We start from the raw sequence: 22,469 nt of genomic DNA, 5'->3' as shown, positions 1-22,469 counted from the left end.
ATAGCTATACATATATTCGATGTGTGTGGAAACTACCTCCCAAAAAGGATATGGGGCTTATTTTGGGGAGTTATAGCAGCAGGGCTTTTTTTTAGTGAGAGCATGGGGGAATGCAGCACCTCCAGCACTGAATGCATGTAATGGCAAGGGGTGCTAGGGTGTGATGGAGGGTCTATTGATGCTGGCTGCTGAAAGATCTATTGTTGCTGGTCGGATCTTTTGTTGCTGGGGTTGATCTACTGTTGCTTGGGGGTATATTGTTGTGGGGGTTCTATTGTTCTCAGGGGATCTATTGTTGCTGGCTGCAGGGGATCCATTTTACTGCCTTACTTGTTGGAGACAAGGGGTGACTCAAAAGGGGGGAGTACCTGCACCTTTTCACTGAGAAAAAAAGCCCTGTATAGCAGAATCTGGAATCCCCATTTAAAATAAGGGTGGCCCTAGATATCTAAGAAAATGAGCTCAGGGGTACCAGTTGACCTATTCCCAGTTGACCTAGTCCCACAAAGAGGTAAATGTAAATGAACATACACACCTTAATTACTGTACAAAAAAAGTCACTAATGTCCTGTGATGTAAATCTACATCAATTAAAGTGGAACTTCAGTATTTTTTTCAACTTTCCATCTATTAAATCTTCTGCCCTTGTTGTTTTAACTTTGGATAGTAAAACATTTTTTTTTCTGCCAGTAAATACATTATACAGCCCTCTTCCTGTTTCTTCTCTGGTAAAAAGCCTAGGCTTATGACATCATTCAGAGGCCTCTCTCACTCTCGTGAGAGTTTGCCAGGAAAGGGGGGGGGGTGGTGAGTCATAAGAGGGTCAATGAGAGCTGCAAAGCTGGAGGTGTGCCTCTATGCGTCTGTGTAAATCCAGGAACTGAACAGGCAGCAGCTTCCGCTGCCCACAGTTAAATTGTTGCAGCCAGACTCAATGGAGGGAGATTTCTGCAGCAAGTACAGAATCACAGTATATATAAAATAATATTCAAAGTGGTTGGAGGGAGGCTTCAGAATGGCAAAGATGTTTTTATTACAAATTATGTGAGCAGACTGCAGTTCCTCTTTAAGATAACTGTATGCATGCCGATGTGTAGATGCCATACTCCCATCCAAAGTAAGAAATCCCTGCTGCTGTGGTAAACACACTACAAAGATCCTGGTGCTGTATATGTTTTTTTAATGTTTATTAGTTATGTATTGTAATTGTGATGTTATTGACCAAATATGGCCATGGCCATACTTAGACTATGACTTCTGGGAGTTCTGGCTGTATGTTTACAGCAGTAGAGATCTGAGAGGCTAAATTGGCCAGTTTGGGACAGTGTGTTCAGCAGATCCACGAGTAGGGTGGGTTCAGGACCAACCCATATTAAACTCAAACCCAAATCTCATCCCTAGCTGTAATATTTTTTAATAATGCAGAGGATGAAGATTGTATGGATTTCAATCCATGTGTATTCAGTGCTGTGATTATAGGTTTTTGCAATAGTTATTGTATGTATGTTTTTGTGTTTATTGGTTGTTATATAGTTGTGATGAATTATTAGTTCTACACGGGCTATTAAAGGGGTGGGTGGGGAGGAGGCATCATATTGCCTTCTCATGACCTGTCAAACATGGATCACTTTTCAGAGGCACAACAACTTAGCCACACATCTAAACTTAGCCGAAGTCATTCAAGAAAACTTCCCTGCAGTCTTTGTCAAATGAAATGAAAAAATAAATAATAATTATTTTCTAATGATATACGCATGTATATACAAGCAGGGGCCAACAATTTGGCCACTGCTTGTACTAATAAAACCAGCAACAGCAGTAGCAGTTGTTAACTTCAGTTGAATTGGCAATACTTTTTCCCCAGTCATTTTGAGGCACTCAATTAGAATAATCATTAGAAGCATCCTAAAAATGATTAAGCCATTCCTGGACTGCCCTTTTCCCCTCTGATTTTAAATACCCTCCAACTTAGTTGTGCAACTGTCTATTACAAGCATGGAGAAATGAACCACCAGCATGGGAAAAGTGACAGTTTTTACCCAACTTTCTCTAATACACTTTCTGATATAAAGATCCATCACCGACAGTGATGGCTACCTAACAAACACTGCACAGCACTGCATTTTCCATCTTTGTCAGCTTACTGTTCTACTTGCTGTTGCTACAAACACACACACAAAAAAAATCACAGTGACTGACTCCTGTACCTACAAGCTCCTGTTTTTGCTAGCCTTATGTCAAGGGCCATCAAAAATAATGTAATCTATCTAATCTAATATGTATTCTGCATATTTTAATGCTATTTCCTTAAACCTTATGAAAATATATCAGTTATGTCATTGAGTGTGCATTTGCAGTATACTGTGTGGATACCCCAAACCACCTGGGGGGGGGGGGGGGGCTGGGTCAGATGAATCATGCCCTTCCAATTAACTTCCTAAATTTCATCCAGTCACACCAACCGGCCTGCTGGAACCCAATATGTATATAACAGCTGCGTACAAATCAAATATCAGAACTTTGCATAACATTGCACCCAGGAAACATGTAGACATCTGTATCCCCGTCTCTGTGTCTGCCAGCCATATGGATGAATGAAGTCCTTCTCCACAACTATCTATCTATCTATCTATCTATCTATCTATCTATCTATCTATCTATCTATCTATCTATCTATCTATCTATCTATCTATCTATCTAGTATGGCAACATCACTGTGTCTAATGCCCATTGCAACATAGTTTGGTTTTCTTGACCAAAATAAAGATAAACCCTACATTAGCAAAAATATAAGTTATGATAAATATTCTGGTTTTGGGGGCAAACATAACATGGCACACAATATTATTTATATTGCATATTGTTACATTCCTTCCCTTTTCTTTTCCAACAGCACACTCGAGACAACATTTGATAGTACAGTAACGACTGAAGTAAGTGGAAGAAGTTTGCCAAGTTTGACAAATAGATCATCTACAGTTACATGGAGACTTGGACAGGCTAGCCCAAGGCTTCAGGCTGGTGATGCCCCCTCCTTTGTTGGTGCTTTCCCTCGAAGTAACGCTGGGCGCCTTATCCATACTGACCCATCACGGTTCATGTATACCACACCTCTTCGACGTGCTGCTGTTTCTCGCCTTGCAAACCTATCACAAGTGGAGATTTGTGAGAAGGGAAATCATGACCTGGACATGTCCTCGGAAGTGGATGTAGGAGGCTATATGAGTGATGGTGACATACTTGGAAAAAGCATGAGAGCTGATGACATAAACAGTGGGTGAGTGACTTGCATTATTCTTTGTATAGCAATAAATTCTAAATGTCAATGTATGTAGACATTATATCATGTTATAGACACCATTAAAGCGTGCGTGGCTTGTACGATCAATGTGTTTTTATTCTATGAACAATAATTCTGTGCATAATTGTGCTCTGTAAAATCATTCATTTTGCCTTAAATTAAACCAATTAGTAAAGGAATGCACTCTGGAAGGAAATAAATTGAGTCACAAGGCAGAAATAGCTTTAGGAAATATTACAGTTTCTTAAAGGCCTTTTACATGTGGTATTTAGAAGGATTCATATGCATATGATTTCCCTTGATATCTTCTTTTTTTGTTACATCTGAATCTTTACTGCTTTTTATTGCTAAAAGCCAGAAGTTTCAGGTTACAAATTAAGATTACAGACTTGTTCACAAATGTACCTTTAAAAGCTTAAAGTATGCCTAATGCCAAAACTTTATATTTTGAAAAGGGAGTGGTTTAAACCCCCATCTGTGTCACTTTGGGAAGATTCCTATTTCTGTCACTGTCCTCTACACATACCAGGAAATGGGAGGAAATATCTCAAAGTGAGGGAAATCTCCTCTTGTACAGTTGTCACTGAAACAAGTGTCCCTATTGAAAAATGTCCCCCACTTTTTGTCTTGGTGACCGCCATTACATATAGAAAGTTAATCTCCCTAGAGGGCACACAGACAGAGATAAGCACCTGGCAGGAGATCTAACCCTTTTCCCACTCCAAAACATGAATTGTTGGCTATATGTACACACTATAAAATTTACACTTTATTACAAAAACATTAGAAGTTTGTAGGCCATGTATGGGCAGCATTGAGAATAAGTGCTTAGTGCTACTGCCTTGCATTACAAGGTTCTAGGATTCAATTCCAACTTGGAATGCAATCTGCATGTAATGTGCATGTTTTTGCTGCATTTGTATACATTTCCTATCTTAGTTCAGAACATTTGGGTAGGTAGGGCATCTAGACTGGACCCTAGTCCTTTTGTCAATACAAAAAAAGCTATCCTTTTCATTCCTTGATCTAGGAGAATCCCCATAGCATATATTTATGTCTGCATTTGCAAAAATGTGAAATGTGAGGAAGAGATCATTATGTTTAGTAACTGACACAAGTAACTAATATTTTTTGAGCATACATTTGAAAAATGCTTAATATATGAATGGTTTCTTTTAAGCTAAGAATCCTGGAATGATGCTATTTTAATCTCCCTTCACTTTAATATTTCCCCAGACACCATGGAAATGTTTCATACTTAAATTTTCTGGCATTACAGTAAATTTCCTTGATAATTTTCTGACAACTTCTTAGCTCGGTAAAGGGGATTTATCTTGCTTTAAGTGTTCATCCTCTTTCATTTGCAATTCCATATTGGCTCCTATTCCATTTTTTAATCCCTTAACTTATTTATATTATCACCTAATTAAAGCATTTTCCTGGCTGTTTTAATATGATAAACAGAGGATTTGTATTTCAAAAATGAGCTTCAAATCCACTGAGCATTGTTTCGTTATTTGCATAACACTAACACTGACCTAATGGCAAATTCAACAAAATGCCCATGCACATCTTTAGACTTTTATTTATGGAATAAATATATTTACTTTTAAGCAAAGTAAGTAAAATGCATATTACTGGACCGTACAGATGGATGTATAGATTTAAAGTACTAGTTCTAAAGCCAAAATATATGGATGACCAACACCGTGCCAAGATGTTTGCTCTGTCATTAAAATTACTGATTATACATAATATGTATAATTGAATATACAGGTTGTGTTATTGTTTTTAGATAAAGTTCTAGTTAATGATAGGTAGAACCAAATTATTTTGTGTTTTGGATAGAGTAGGGAAGGGTTTGGACCCCAGTCTCCAGACTTTTCCTTTATTTTGTGTCCCATTAGAGAGATGTTCCCTCACTTCCTGTTTCAGAGGCACCAGTAAATAGGATGTTAGTTCTGAGACAGTTGCCACCAGAACAGGTTTACCCACTGATTTAAATCTGTGCTTTAAAGACTATTTTATTTTAATCTTTTATTCCTTGCTAGGTATTTGACAGATGGTGGACTTAACCTGTATACCAGAAGTCTTAACCGGATACCAGATCTTGCAATGTCTCGTGATATTATTCACCGAGGAGTGCATGATGTTGCTGTAGATGCTGACAGGTAATTAAAGCAAGTTTTATGTTTTATGGTTTATGGAAGAGCGTGATGATGGGAGGTCTGCTATAAATATATATAATTTTTTTTTATGGATAACAATTTCCTCATTGTTTTTTTCACTGTGCCTAAAAAACATGTTTAATGTTTAGCATAGGCACATTCCATTCTCTTTTTGTAGCCTTTGACAAAAAAAAACAAAAACTTATGGCACATTAAAGTGGTTGTAAAGGCTGAAGGTTTTTTACCTTGCTTGCTATGGGGCTTGCTATAGGGGCTTGCTAAGCGGCTTGCTATGGGGGGCACTCGGCAGGGGGAAGCAGCCCAGAGGGATGGCTGGGGACCAGAGAAGAGGAGGACCAGGGCTGCTCTGTGCAAAACTTTTGCACAGAGCAGGTAAGTAGAATATGTTTGTTATTTTATAGAAAAAAAAAATGTGAGCCTTTAGTAAGCATTTAAACTAAAGTAATTGTTCAGTTTCTACTATTCATAAACTTGCCAAAATTAGTAATTGGGCAGCGAGATCAATTTTGCCCAATCACTTATTTTATCCCAACATACAGTATGGCTATATATTTTGAAAGACAACACCTTGGGATAAAGGTAATGTCCACAAAAAACGCAAGGCGATAACCTATGTAAAGTGGTATCACCCAAAAAATAAAAACAGCTGTATTGGGATACCAACCCTTGCAATCTCTGTAACATGACCATTGTTCACTGAGCAAAAATGGCTCTGTAATGAAATTATAGATGATGATATTCCTAAACACCCATCATTAAACATTTTTATAACTTCATTTAGAGGCTTTAAATAAAGTAATTGAAAGTAGATGAATGCTGTATCTAACATTTACACTTTTGTGAAATTTGTGCAATTTTAACTGAAAATTGGTGGAGTTTTCTGTAGAATTATATAAGACAACTTGATTTAATAGTCTTAAGTTGGCCATTTACTGTACAAATGATGGCTGGTTCCTCAGAAACTTGCTTAGTCGGCTGCCTCCCGTCCAATTAAAAAATTGAAGGATCTGGGCAAAAAAATTGTTGAATAAAAAGCAGCTGCATCCAATAAGGTGCGGTCGCTCTTTCTGTATTTTGATAGCCGATGGGGCCAACATTCAAGATAGAATAGGCACAGCAGGAGACATGTCCATCTGCGCTGTATAACGTGGATTGGGAAAGCTGCTAGTTTCCTTTCATTCAGTCTGCAGGCTGAATAAAAAAAAGAGAAAAAAAAAACTATTAGTGTATGGCCAACTTAAGGAATATAATAATACCTGGGAACCACTATGGATTTCAACATTGATGTGCTTGAACCTCTATTTGAATAATACTTAATTATTTTCTGTGTTTAAACATATGGCAGTGGTTTAAATATTTTGGCAGTGTATACTATTCTGATATCTGCATCAAACATTATGCCGCACATATCAGTTGTGACATTCTTGTTTTCAGGCTTCTTTTTGCAATAGATGTCTGGCTCAGTTGCGGTTAGCAATTCTCTGAAAATTGAAATTCTATCTAGTGATGTGTTCGGTGTCACTTAGATGTTTTCAATTGCTCCATTACAGAAATGAATAATGTGTATAAGAAATTACATGCAATGGCTAGGTTTTTAAAACATACAAGATCTGGTTAGGAAAGATACCAGTCCTGATTTACAAACTAGATGACATTTTATTCTCATTGTTTTGCTGTGTGCAACTTTGACAACTGTATATGAGTCATTACATCAACCTTTACATCACCCTACACAGAAGCCAGCTTACTTTATGAGCTTTGTGTATACTGTAATATCATAAAGCTTGTTAAATAAGGGAATGCAGATAGTAGAGATGAAGTTCATGAACTCACGACCACCAGTAGCCCAAGTTTATTTGTTCACTTATCGATCTGACTGCAGAAGTTTTGTTCAATATGTCTAAAAGTATATATTTTAGTAGGCATACCTAGCTTCTTACTTTTCAGCCCATCTATTGCAGGCATTACAATGATAGCATAATGATAATCATGCTCCCTAGTGTATTCTTTATATCGAAGAATAAACAGAAAATTGGGGAATTTAGCAACAAGAAAGTGACACTTTAAATGGCCCTGGTCTTATGGAAGGGGCAAAGACCTTATGGAAGGTTGTGAAGACTATTCCAGATAAATCTTGTAGTCCAAAAGATATTAAAAACTAATGGATGAATTAGCCTGCCAATTTCTACCCCAACTTAAAATATAACTATTGGGTGCAGTTGGCCTTCCAACCTATTCCTTGGTCTTAAAAGTTATTTTAGTTGGCACAGTTATCCCAGTACATTTTACAATAAAGCCTCTCTTGATGGATATATATATATACAGTATATACCAGGCATTTTGGATGGTAGATGCTGCTTATGGCTTTGTGTCAGGAAAGTGGTAAAAAGTCTGTGCATTCATGAAATATTTAACATATATACTTTGTTCAATAAACATTTTATTTTTTATAGCCCAAAATGTGTATTATCTCATAATACTGAGACACTGTAGTTGAGAAATTCCATCTCTGTTTCCTAGGTCCTCATTTTGTTGATGGATTGTACGTTAGATTAGGTGCTTTGTTATGACTTGAATGGCAGTGTATCACTTCCTTATATTGTGGTTAGAAAAGTTTCCTTTGGATAGCAGAACAAAGTTAATTTGAGCAATCTGTGTTAAATATGATACAGTTTCAAGAATATATTTATCATGTAACCAGTAGCTTTGAAAATGCTCATTTTCCTGTGCTTTCTACAGTAAGTGAGATTTTAGTTTGAGATTAGATCCTTAAAATAAGGTTTATCCTATACGACACTTAAGGATTTATATATTTTTCTTTCCTTCAGAAAAACTGGCATTATAGCCTGACAGATCTCCTGTGATGGTGCCCCCATCAAAATAAGTGTGCCACAAGCAAGATTTATGTTACTAACCATCTTTACACTCATTCCCACAGTCATTAGAATGATTGTCTGTGTTCCCTGTGTTTTAACCTAAATGCAAACATTGAGCGAGCCAGACCACAATAAAGGATTTCTCAAGAATCCAATCTAATGATCATCTGTATCTGGGTCTGTTCCCACAAATGAGCGTTTATGTTTGATGTCATGTCCAAAGTTTTAACGGTTTGTTATTTGTGAATATATCTTATATGACTAGGTTACATACAATGTGTGTGGTGGGGATATGTTTGAAAGTCAATCCTTGTGTTGGATCTGCCAACTTGAAAGAAACATTTAGGAAGAAAAGTAAACAAGGGGTCATGGGGAGGTGGTGATGATGGGAGGTAGGAGTATTTAGGGCTTATGATAAGTTCTTAATGTTTTATCACCAAGGGCCAGAAACATTTTTACATTATAAGATTTTACACATAATTTCTAAAACAGTTATTAAGTGTGTAAAGAAAATACTGTATTTCAAAGTACTTGACTTTAGGAAATCAAGATATATTGGCTTTGCCCCCTGCTGTGACATGCACTGTTCAGCTCTTTTTAGAGTGGTGTGTCCATTTACACCCTTAGTTTTACTTGTTTTACTTTGTATTCAAACCCAAGGAACAAACACTTACCAGGATGTGGTGGCTGCATCTGGGGTTTTTTTTTTCAGGATTTTTTTTACTATTATTTTCACGTGGTGATCCTGCCCATAAAATATCTGCTGTCCTAGAATGACAGCGCACACTCACTGTACTGGATGGTGTGGACACTGTCAGAGAGAAATGCATATGGGATTACAGTACACCTCTCTGCCATAACTCAGGGGGAGTAGGATCCTGTAGTCTTAACATTAGAGAGTGCAATGGACACAGGGCAGCACTGGATTTCTGGAAGGATCAACAAGTAGTTTTATAATTATTGAACATACACACACACACACACACTATTTTACCAAAAGTATTGGGACACCTGCCTTTACACGCACTTGAACTTTAATGGCATCCCAGTCTTAATCCATAGGGTTCAATATTGAGTTGGCCTACCCTTTGCAACTATAACAGCTTTGACTGTTCTTGGAAGGCTGTCCACAAGGTTTAGGAGTGTGTCTATGGGAATGTTTGACCATTCTTGCAGAAGTGCATTTGTGAGGTCAGGCACTGATGTTGGATGTGCGGGACAGTCAAGTTCCTCCACCCTAAACTCGCTCATCCATGTCTTTATGGACCTTGCATTGTGCACTTGTTCAAATTATTTGGTGGAGGGGGGATTCCGATGTGGGGTTGTTTTTCAGGGGTTGGGCTTGGCCCCTTAGTTCCAGTGAAGGGAACTCTTAAGGCGTCAGCATCCCAAGACATTTTGGACAATTTCATGCTCCCAACTTTGTGGGAAAAGTTTGGTAATGTCCCCTTCCTGTTCCAACATGACTGTGCACCAGTGCACAAAGCAAGGTCCATGAAGACAAGGATGAGTAAGTTTGGGGTGGAGGAACTTGAGTGGCCTCAACCTGATAGAATACCTTTGGGATGAATTAGAGCGGAGACTGCGAGCCAGGCCTTCTTGTCCAACAGCAGTGCCTGACTTCACAAATGCGCCTCTGGAAGAATGGTCAAACATTCCCATAGACACTCCTAAACCTTGTGGACAGCCTTCCCAGAGGAGCTGAAGCTGTTATAGCTACAAAGGGTGGGCCAATTCAATATCGAACCCTTTGGACTAAGACTGGGATGCCATTAAAGTTCATGTGTGTGTAAAGGCAAAACTTTTGGTAATATAGTGTGTGTATATATATTGTTGCCTTATGAGATATATAAACACTTTTAAAGGCATACCTAACAGGCCAAACAAGAAGAAAGATAAAATATTTTTTTGGGTTTACATACACTTAAAAGGTACATTCCAGACAAAGCATTCATTCTACTCCCTCAGTGGATCTGCATATGTAGTGGCAACAGAGAATTACACATAACTTAGTAAAAAGTAAAGTGCCAATTTACCATAAGAGGGTAGGCTGCCATGCAGGTATAATCTGACCCCCTTTTGTACCTGGAGCAGCCAGGCACACATGTGCGTAAACATTAATGTTTGGTGTGGTTCGTGTGTATATACCTAAATAGAGCGATATAGCAGACATCTGTAGAACATACACCAGCTTATACTAAGGATAATAATACAATTTGGACAAAATGTTCTAAGCCGTTGGATTGCTTCACTTACAAGAAGTAGTCAGAGATGCCTGCAGGTAATTATAGATGAGATTGTTGTCTACATGCTGCTATGTTCTTTGGCTGCCACAACTGTGGGTATCTGTAGATGGGTTGTGGTCTTTCCAAGAATGGCAGGATGCGAGATGTGTATATTCTTGAAAACAATGGATTCAATACAGTGTTAACATACAACTTAGGTAACGAATATAAAATAAATTGTAGCGCTAAAACACACATGTATTAATAGTGAATATAAAGTTCAAAGTGCAAGTAGACGTAATGTCCCAAGAAAAAAGGGAATATATAATCCAAAAAGGACAACAGTCCGCAGTGAGGATAAATAATCTGTGTATCGATCCTGTCTGCTTCCCAACCGTCAACTTGTATATCATCAACTTTAGCGAATAGATGGAATATGCTTACCAGAGAGGTTGGATTCTACTGCCATAAGCATAGAATCAATGGAGCTTGATGCCACCCTGGGCAAAGTAGTGAAGTGTTGGAGGCAAGGGTAGAGCCTCTACAGGGCTGGGACGTCCCCTCTTTATCCACCGAAGCAGAGCCAAAATGGATTCCAGAAAGTAAAGTGGTTTCTCAGTTCGCTACGCCAGTATACGCGGGATGAGGATATGCCTTGGTATGTCGCCTGGCCTCGGCTTTGAACCACCTGAGTCGCCGGCCGCCTTATACCTTTTGTTATTCTGAAGTAATCTTTCTGTGTTTGTCTGTGCCTCTGTACAGTACAGTAGGAAAATGTTCCATGGGAGCCTTTTGTTGGAAATTCCAACTGTGTGTAGGCTCCATCGGACATCTTCCATCGGAATTTCCGTCGCACAAAATTTGAGATCTGGTTCTCAAATTTTCCGACAACAAAATCCGTTCGCATAAATTCCGATCATGTGTACACAATTCCAAAGCACAAAGTGCCACGCATGCTCGGAATCAAGCAGAAGAGCAGCACTGGCTATTGAACTTCAGTTCTCTCTGCTTGTTGTACGCGTTGTATGTCAACGCGTTCTTGACGTTCGCAAATTCCGACCAAATTTGTGTGACCGTGTGTATGCAAGACGAGTTTGCGCCAACATCCGTCGGAAAAAAAACATGGATTTTGTTGTCGGAATGTGCAATCGTGTGTACGCGGCATTAGGGGGTGGAGGATTACGCAGACATTGTAAAAGAAAGATGATTTTTTAAAAGACAATCATACTATAAACAGACTCATTTAGACCACATGCTTTTGACTGTGTAGTGTTTAGAGACAGCAGATGTATACCACCAGGACTAGGGTTGTGCATATTTGTATTAATTCTGCACAGTATGTTTTGCAATTGATATCCCCATATGTTTAACTAGCTTTATGTTTAGTCTTCACATAACAGTATATGAGTATATAATTCACCAAGACCTGAATTGACAAAGCAGAGTGTCTACAGTTATATACAGTTATTATAGTAACATGTGGGTACCTTATATCTTTACAGAACAGCTGAACAAAAGGCATTCATCAATTTCTAAATAGATGATTGCAGTTTCCGCTGTGTACCAAACTGTGAAACATGTGTGTTAGACAGTTACAAATAGTTTGCATTTACTATTACATATCTACACTGTAGGAGCCAGATAAATATTTATTAACATTATGTTTTATCTATATTTGTTTGGTTTTCCTGAAACCGAAAAAGTGACAGTGCAGAATTCATCTAGAATGAATGAATGTAGTTCAAAACGTATTTAATTAAAAATGTTTGTGTATGGAATGTTACTCTTGCTTTGTTGTGTTGTATTATATTATATTGACATGAGTCTTAAACACTTGTCATGGGTTAGATATACATATGGTGCAGATTTTGTGAAAGTGTGTGTTCTTTAAGTCTTGGACTCATTGTGAACTCCAATATGGCAAGCCTGCAGGCTGTGTGTCAAAATCCATTGACATATTTGGCATATAATCTGAAGGAAATATATATTGCTTATCTTATTCTTGTATTATTTACATTGTGACACCCTCTTAGTAAGCGTGTGCAGATATTCTAGTAATGGCTTATCAAATTAAGTATCTATTTCCATGGTAGGAAAAAACATAGGTATCAGTATGTAATCCTACATCTGGTTTATGTCTATGATTTGTCAAGAAGTCCAGATTCCAGTACTGAAATTAAGATATTTTTGTACCACAGTCCACTAAACTGAAACCTAGTTAAATTAAAGCAGGATAGAGTCTGGCTACTGGTAGCAAAATATCTCAATTACCTGTTGATTTTATAGTGAAATACAAGGTTATTTAGTGATGCAATGTACTCTCCAGGTTAAGTTTACCATACATGTATTCAGTGACGGCTGGTGCTCAATATTTTTTTGGGGGGGCTATAAACAAACCTGCCCCCCTCACACTATTGCCACCTCCCACATGGGAGACAGACAGCGGCGATCAGTGGACCCCCCCACGCACCCACGAAGGAAACGGACATCGGCGATCAGTGGCCTCCCACCACGGTAGACAGATGGCAGCAATCAGTGGCCAAACCCCCCACCCCCCCTTTGCGGGAGATGGATGGTGGTGATCAGTGGCCTTACCTTAGAAGGCCTATGCTGTTCCTCTCTCCAGCTTGCTGAGGTAAGAGCCGGGGCCTTTGCTTCTCCTCCCGGCCCGAACAGGAAGTGGGTCCTGAGACCGATTGGCCTGGAGTCCTAAGACAAGATAAGAAAACACTGCAGATATATGTGCCAAGCTCAAATTTCATGAATCGGGTTTACATACACTTTAACAATTCTTAGATGTGGTGGCTGTTTTAGGCATTTCCCTTTATTTTCACTTGGTGAAAATAAAGCCAATAAGTATGTTATTGATCAACTTCCTTTAACAGACCAAGATGTCCAGCAAAAGTGGCAGTTAGAGGATTGAGACTACCATTTACCACTGGCAGGGGTGCATCCAAAGGTCAGCTTTTAATTACTTATGTACAATCTTTATCACAAAGTGAAAAGAAAATTGTTGCTGTAATTGCCTAAAATGCAATAGTTGGAGTTTGGCTTTCATTTTTTAGTCAAGTCCATCAAATCTGCTAGCTAGTTCATCTAACACCACCCTCTCCCCAGATTGACAATGCTGATGTCCAAAGGTGTCTCACTCTCCATTGCTCCTCCATCTATAGTGGAGACACCCTAAGGCTTCATGTACACTAGCCTACACTGGCAGCTCCTATACTTGAGATTAGAAGCTTTTGGCATTTTTTTTTGCCAAAGTACTCCATAAAAGCCTATGGGGGTTATTTACTAAAGGCAACTCCACTTTGCACTACAAGTGCAAACTACAAGTGCAAAGTGCACTTGAAATTTCACTGAAAGTGCACTTTGAAGTTCAGTCGCTGTAGATCCGAGGAGGACATGCAAGGTAAATAAAAAAACAGCATTTTAGCTTGCACATGATTGGATAATAAAATCAGCAGAGCTTCTCCTCATTTCAGATCTACCCCTCAGATTTACAGCGACTGCACTTCCAAGTGCACTTTCACTGCAATTTCAAGTGCACTTTGCACTTGTAATTTGCACTTGTAGTGCAAAGTGGATTTGCCTTTTGTAAATAACCCCCATGTGTCAATGTACATATAGGCTTTGAGTAGAGTTTAGGAGCTGCCGCATATAGGTGAGCTTCAACCTCCCTCTCCTGAACGTGGAGGAACGTTTTGACCACCGGCCACGGGAAAATGCAAAATTTTGCATTTTCCCGCGGCCACTGTAAATGTATGCCAGTGTACATGAAGCTTAGACAGAAGGTGTGTTACTGTTTGGATCACCAGGTGAGACTAAAGGTTAAAAAAAAAAAAAAAAAAAAAAAAAGCAGATGCCGCATTTAAGGATTGGTAGGCTGCAACATATAACATGTTGTTTTTCAAGTTTGATACTGCTTTAAATTAGATCAGTGACACAAAACTATGAGGGTTATTTACGAAAGGCAAATCCACTTTGCACTACAAGTGCAAAGTGCACTCGAAATTGCACTGAAAGTGCACTTGGAAGTGCAGTCACTGTAAATCTGAGGGGAAGCTCTGCTGATTTTATTATCCAATTATGCGCAAGCTAAAATGTTTTTTTTTTAAATTTTCCTTGCATGTCCCCTTCGGATCTACAGCGACTGCACTTCCAAGTGCACTTTCAGTGCAATTTCAAGTGCACTTTGCACTTGTAGTGCAAAATGGATTTGCCTTTCGTAAATAACCCCTTATAAGTACTAGAAGTTATAATAAGATGTATTCTTATTTATCCTGGTCTCCTATGGTGTGTTGTCACTTGTCATAACTCAAAAATGATTTTGCTATATTGTACTTTTCTGATTCACATAATGCTGCATAAAGGTCTCATATTATTCCTCTTGTTCGGTGTTTTTTTTTTTTTTAATCTAACATAGGGCAGACAAGGCATGATGTATCTTATTAGTTTCATCATTTCTAGGTGTCAGTTCTTATGAGTGAGCAATTTTGCCCTGACATGAACAGTTGTGGCTTTGTGATGTAATGATCTCCAAGTTTATTGAAAGAAGAATTATTTTTTGTTATTGCTTCAAATGTACTGTTTATTCAATATGGTTCATAATGACACATGTATTCGATTTCTAAGACATGTTATACTAGGAATTGTAAAAAGGGACGCCGAATAAACTGACAGCGACACAATCAGAGGGTGAACTCTCAGTCTCAGTTATGTTTTTTTCTCTTTACTGATTCTGGCTAAAGCACAGAGTTATCTTAGAATGTAACATACTGAGGGCACAGCAGTCAGAACAATTGAATATTACAGTCGAGCAGTTTTATATGAGCTTTTATTTTGGGGACCAGATTAATCTGAAAAACAGCTGCTGTTCATTTAGATACTTTTTTGGTTCAGGGAGTATAGTGAAAAGATAGAAGTTACACATTATTTTCCGGTCTAATTAATTTAAATATGTTGTAATACTTGAGATAGAAGAATGCAAATTATTGAGGAGCGCTATAAAATATTGTTTGATAATCTATTCCTATTATAAAATGCAACAGCCTCGAGTAATGGCATCATTATAAATTGTTTTTCAACCAAATTACATTTTTGTTTGCCATTAAAGAACTTTAGTCTGTAGAAAAAAATAAAAGTCAGCTGCTGCAAATGCTGAGTAGCAGCTAACTGTATGGGTATCCAGTGACATCCTCACCTGAGTCGGTTCTTCGTCAGACTTAGGTCCCCAGAACTGGCATGTCTAGTATGGAAAGTTGGCTGTGACTCCTTGGGGCCTTACAGCCGGCTTCCCACTTTGCATGCACTTTGTGAATGGTCCCATGGCCTCTTCGGACCTGTGATGTGTCCCTAGAGGTTGTGGACAAGGAGGGTAGGGGGGATATCTTCTGGTGGAATCACCTAGGCAATTCCAACATAAGTGGGAGCAGGTACCTGCCAAAACTAGGTACCAGCACCCCCCCCCCCAATATTTTTAGAGAAAGGGGAGGATTCTTTAAAGCAGAACTTCCCCTTTAGGGTGAAGTTCAGCTTTAACCACTTCAATACCAGGCACTTAGACACCTTCCCGCCCAAGCCAATTTTCAGCTTTCAGCACTGTTGCAATTTGAATGACAATTGCGCGGTTATGCAACATTGTACCCAAACAAATTTTTTATCATTTTGTTCCCACAAATAGAGCTTTCTTTTGGTGGTATTTGATCACCTCTGCGATTTTTATTTTTTGCGCAACAAATAAAGAAAGACCGAAAATTTAAAAAAAAAACAAGTTTTTCTTTGTTTATGTTAAAAATTTTTGTAAATAAGTACATTTTCTTCTTCAGTGATGGGCATTGATATGGCTGTACTGACGGGCACTGATACGGCGGCACTGATGGGCACCGATGAGGTGGCACCAATGAGGTGGCACTGATGAGGTGGCACTGACGGGCACTGATGATGGGCACTGATAGGTGGCACTGATGGGCACTGATAGGTGGCACTGGTATGCAGCACTGATGGGCACTCATAGGTGGCACCGATGGGCACTCATAGGCGGCACTGATGGGCACTCGTAGGTGGCATTGATGGGCACTCATAGGTGGCATTGATGGGTACTTATGGGTGGCACTGATAGTTGACACAGATGGGCACAGATGGGCACTGATAGGTGGGCACTGATGGGCATGGATGGGCACTGACAGGTGGCACTGATGACACTGATTGTTTGCACTGATGCCCCCAAGGGTGGCATTGCTGGGCATCACTGCAACATAACGGTGCCAACCAGTGCCCATTTGTGGGCACTGATTGGCACAGATTGGGCACTGTCTGGGCACACTGGGCACATGTGGATGGCCATGGGGTACATACCTGGCCATCCACATGTTGCCCCTTCCCTGGTGGTCCTAGTGGCGATCCCTGGTGGTCCAGTGTGGTGATCTGAGGGGGGGCTGCGCTGATAAACAATCAGCACAGACCTCCCCTGCCAGGAGAGCCTCCGCCAGAGGCTCTTTACCAAGATCGGTGTAGCGGTGTGTCAGACTGACACACCGATCCACCGATCGCCGCGATGCGCCCCCCACGGACGCCCAGACAGGATAACTGAACCACCGCCCGGCCGTCATCTGCTATGGGCCGGACGGGAAGTGGTTAAAGAAAAACTACAGTGTGATTTAGGGACATGCAGTCAAGGGACTGCCATGAACATTATAAAAAAAATAAATAAATTAAATTAGAAATCATGCTTCAAGGGTCATACTCAGCGAATTGGGGGGTATATAGCAAAATTCCTACCCCACCACTGGTAGAAATTTGGGGCTCCTACGACCTATGGTTCCAGAGATATAGGGCTCCTTGTGCAACCTGTCAGAAGCTAAATACAGAATGACCACTTTAAATACAAGCTGACACACTCTGTTTGCAGCACACAGAGAGGTTGAGCTCACAGTGCCTCTCCTCACTTCTTGTCAGGGGCGCTGAGCTCAATGAACAGCTTGGAGTCTTGGACCGATGGTAAAGTACCATTGGTCTCAGCTGTCCAATAAAAATGCTGCAGTGGAGGCATGCCTCTCACTGCAGTGTCATAGAAGGGGCAGGTGTCTATAAGACAAATGCTCCCTTCCAGCCCAGCCCTCTTAACTACAAGGAAAAAACATGTGTTTATGGGTATAAGATTTACCCACAATCCCATGTTTTTCTTACACAGTTAAGAGGGAGAAACTGATTCTGTTGAAAAGGTACTGTTATATTCAAGATAAATCATATATTTATATGCTATATGTTATAACATAATAATTTATTATTTATCTATTTACTGTGAAATTACTGGTTGGAAGTTATAACTTCAAACTTCAGTAATTTGTTTGTTAAGCCCCCTGCTTAAGTACAGATTTTGAAAATATAGTAAATTACCTTAAAAACAATTTATAATAATTATTTGTATATTACTTACTTATGGTAATTAACCCCTTGCCACCCAGGCCAATTCTGACACTTCTCTCATACATGTAAAAATCATCATTTTTTTGCTAAAAAATTACTCACAACCCCCAAACATTATTTATATTGTTTTATCAGACACCCTAGGGAATAAAATGGTGGTTGTTGCAACTTTTTATGTAACACGGTATTTGCGCAGCAATTTTTTTTAACACTTTTTTTTGGGGGAAAAAACTGTTTTATGAATAAGCAAAAAAAACCCACCCATGTTAGCCCGATTTTTTGGGATAACGTGAAAGAAGATGTTACACTGAGTAAATAGATACCTAACATGTCACAAATTAAAATAGCGCACACTTGTGGAATGGTGGCAAACTTCAGTACTTATAAATCTCCATAGGTGACGCTTTAAAATTTTTTACAGGTTACATGTTTAGAGTTACAGAGGAGGTCTAGTGCTAGAATTATTGCTATCGCTCTAACAATCATGGCATATGTAACCTCTATGTATCTGGCTCTGATACTAGCCAGTGCCTCACCAGTCACTGACCTCACCGCATGTCCCTGGTGTGATTTCAGGGAGCACGTATTGAGGTATTGTTGTAAAGTTTTGCTGTTTTTTAAAATCCCCAATTTTTTATCTAATGGTTCTCTGTGGACCCATGATAAAGTCCCTGTATATTGGTAGTTAATGGAAAATACATAACCCCATACTAAATGCGCCTTTACTTTGCTGGTCACTGGAAAATTCCCACTAATAAAGGCCCATTTACATTGGAGGTCAGGGTCAATCCCTTGATTTATTGGTCACTGATAGAAAATAGTCCATACAGTTGTATGTTGGGAATCAGGAGTTCCTATTATCTATTAAGCAACAATATTTACCAAGTATCGCATGTGGCGTTAATGCATTTCACACAGAAGTGCTAAAGAGTAATTCCATTTTTGTTGTGGAAAAAGCAGTCCCCTCTGGGTGATCACTGTATATGTATGTGCAAGGATTTTAACAAACTTGCAGATTCTTACTTGTTTCTTCTCTGAAGAAAAAGTTGGTTGTTCTTCTTTGTCTTTTGGATACTGATTCTGAATGTGGGTGACTTTTTTATTATTGATCAGCTGATGCACTTACAGTGCTATGAGGAAAGCTGCAGTTTCTGAATCTCTGTGGAAGTGATTAACCCTTTGGGAGCATTTTACCAAAAGAATATTTTTGCTTTAGAGGATGCTCAAAATCTGATCTGTAATTTAGTGCAGACTTCTGGGAAAACCAGTGAGCCAATCCCACAAGCAGGAAATGACATTTCTGGAAGCATTCTGTACAACAACTCCAAGGTTGCCATATTGCATTGAATTTTAAAGAAAATGACAGCGCTGCAGTTTGAAAAGGAAATGCATTTTTAAATAACATAAAATATCATATGGCTTGAATCGCAATTATACACGCAACTAATTTGCTATTTTTTTCCCCTCAAAAGTGGAGTTTCACCTTAAACTCTAACAATGAACTTCTCTTATTTGTTCCCTTTCAATTTGCTAAATGTAGCAATGAAAGTGTTTTGTTATATGCTTGATAAGTGCGATAAAGTGAAATAAAGTGGGCAGAGCTTACACCATGTGCATAGAAATTCAGAGCTGTGTTTTCATGTTAAATTTTCCCAAGAGCTTAGTGAATATAGAGAAGTTTCATTTTGCAAAGCATGCCTACTAATGAGCAAGGAAAATAAAAAAAACCTGCATTTTTGCTTACACGTGATTGGATGATGGAAGTCAGTAAAGCTCAACCTCATTCACAAGCCTTTCTCTTCCTCTCACCCCCTCCCCTGCGGCTTTCAGCTACTATATTGAAATCTATACTGAGGGATTGGTGCTTGTAACTCTCCCCACTTCCGCACCGACCATCCCTGAATGTCCCCGCAGCCTCCTCCAGTCCCCCTCTGTGTCCTCCTCCGTGCCCCTCCACCTCCCCGTGCTCTGCTCCCCCCCGTTTTTCTGTCCCCCTCCGTGCTCGGCTCCCCCCTCCATTCTCCTGTCCCCCCCCTGTTCTCCTGTCCCCCCACCGTTCTCCTGTTTCCCCTCCATTCTCCTGTCCCCCTCCATTCTCCTGTCCCCCCTCTGTGCTCGGCTTCCCCCTTCATGCTCTGCTCCCCCCTCCGTTTTCCTGTCCCCTCACCGTGCTTGGCTCCCCCCTCAGTTCTCCTGTCCCCCCTCCGTTCTCCTGTCCCCCCACTGTCCTGGAACTTTCAGGATGGAAAGCGGAGGAAGGAGCCAGTAAATCTGTCATTTACCGGCTCTTTCCTTTTCTGAATGAACAGAGTCAGTGATCACTGACTCTGTCCATTTATGACTGAAAATCGTAAACTGTGTTACAATACTTCAATTTATGAATGAACAGGAGCCTCTGTCTCCTGTCCATTCATATCCAGTACAGCTGAGGCTACAGAGAAAGGGACTGGGGAATCTGTGTCCTCAGCCCCTCTCCCTGTCTCAAAGGGGAGATGTCAGGGGTCAAGACCCCTGATATCTCACCAAAACCCCTCAACAAGGAAGATAAAAAATAATAAAGAATTGTAATAAATATTTAAAAGGTTAAATTGTAAAAATAATAATAATTAAAAAAAAAACACACACTGACACAGTCCACTCCCCCCCCCCCCCCAAAAAAGAAAACATTGTTCACACGTCATCAGTGCTGCATATTAGTGCCATGGTCACATGACATTAAAAAAAGTTTCAGTAATCGGTATCGGCAGATACTTGAAAAAAAGTATTGGTACTTGTACTCGATCTTAAAAAAAGTGGTATCAGGACAACCCTAATGCCTATTCATGTCTCTGATGTCAGAGTTTTACAATGCCTTGTGGGATGTGTAGTTCCACAACAGCTGGAGAGTCGTAGTTTGGAAATCCCTGCTATACACTGTCCCTCATCTCCCTACCACTCACTCACTAGAAGCAATAAAACTTACTTGGGGTCCCTTATTTAAAAGGTTCCCTCATCCAAAATGGCAGCTAAACTCTCTTGAGAATTCTGTGTCCAATCAGACTACCTTTCCCCCTCAAGGTACTGTACGGAAACTCTAAGGGACCAATTCCATTATGAGACTCCCCTTCCAGTGCAATTATGGTATTAGGCTGCCTAAAGGTGGGAGGTCTAACTGCACCTGCCTACACTGACACCTTTAATAGGTATACAGAATCTTGAGGCACCCTAGTCTAAAATATAATTGTCGTTTATCAATGGCAAACCTAATCCTGGAATGATGCACATCACCACTTGAATGAAATTAACATAGCATTAGAAGCCATCCTTCAGGACAGAGGTCCTCTCATCACATCACAGCCCCCCTCCACATCACAGTCCCCTCTTAATGTCATATTGCCCTTGATTCTTCTTGAATGTGTCCTATCTTTTCAACTTCGAATACCTGCTACTGTTCAGCGATTTTTTTAAGTTGTATAGCAAGTTGTAATGAAGCATAAAATAAGCTCATTAAGTAACTTACCCTCTCAGCTAAGAAAATGTAATTTAATCAGTAATGTAATTTATAGGCTTCATATTATAACTATTAGAGGCCCGAGATCTCATGATATAATAATTATTTGTAGTTCTGTGATTTTTTATTTTAATATTATTGACTTTCATACTTATCAGTGTTGGTTTTTATTTAACAACATGCATGTATTTATTTCAGTACCTTATTTCACATTAAAATGGTTCTAAAGGCTAATGGGGCGTACACACGGTCGGACTTTTCGTCTACAAAAGTCCAACGGACGCTGACGGACTAAAGCTGGCTGGTAATCCGATCGTGTGTGGGCTTCTCCGGACTTTCAGCAGACTTTTTCAGCCTCAAATCCGACGGACTTTATATTTGAAACATGCTTCAAATCTTTACGTCGTAACTACGACGGACCCCGAAATCCGCTCGTCTGTGTGCTAGTCCGACGGACAAAAACCCACGCTAGGGCAGCTATTGGCTACTGGCTATGAACTTCCTTATTTTAGTCCGGTGTACGTCATCACGTACGAATCCGTCGGACTTTTGTGTGGTCGTGTGTAGGCAAGTCCGTTCGTTAGAAAGTCTGCTGCAAGTCCGCCGAAAGTCCGCCGGAAGTCTGTCGGACAGGCTGTCGGACTTTTGTAGACGAAAAGTCCGACCGTGTGTACGCCCCATTAGTGTTTTTTTTTTTTACCATAATGCATGCTATGCATGCATTAAGATAAACAAAACTTTCCAGTATCAGCTCAGTCCCCCCCTCCTCCTCTAGGGACACACAGAGCCTGGCTTGCATGTCTGCCCCCATAGCAAGTGCTTGCTTGCGATGGGGGCAGACACAGAAGAGGAGCGGAGAGCGCCGGCAGGGGGACCCCAGAAGAGGAGGTTCAGGGCTGCTGTTTGCAATACTATTGCACAAAACAGGTGAGTATAACATATTTGTTATGTTAATTTAAA

The 22,469-nt window shown here is 39.8% G+C and overlaps 1 protein-coding gene across 1 annotated transcript in view; it reads left to right on the top strand.

Moving 5' to 3' along the window:
- NAV3 (neuron navigator 3) overlaps positions 1-22,469 on the top strand; it is a gene marked incomplete in the record, with an annotated part of 918,952 nt that overhangs the window by 725,066 nt on the left and 171,417 nt on the right. Inside the window, 2 exon segments of the mRNA XM_073620003.1 lie at positions 2,894-3,277; positions 5,353-5,472. Coding sequence (XP_073476104.1) covers positions 2,894-3,277; positions 5,353-5,472 — 504 coding nt within the window.

The sequence above is a fragment of the Aquarana catesbeiana genome, linkage group LG03 (assembly GCF_042186555.1).
Source record: "Aquarana catesbeiana isolate 2022-GZ linkage group LG03, ASM4218655v1, whole genome shotgun sequence".
NCBI lineage: Eukaryota > Metazoa > Chordata > Amphibia > Anura > Ranidae > Aquarana > Aquarana catesbeiana.
Note: the sequence above shows the minus strand (reverse complement) of the source record. Positions and strands in the feature narration are given on the sequence as shown.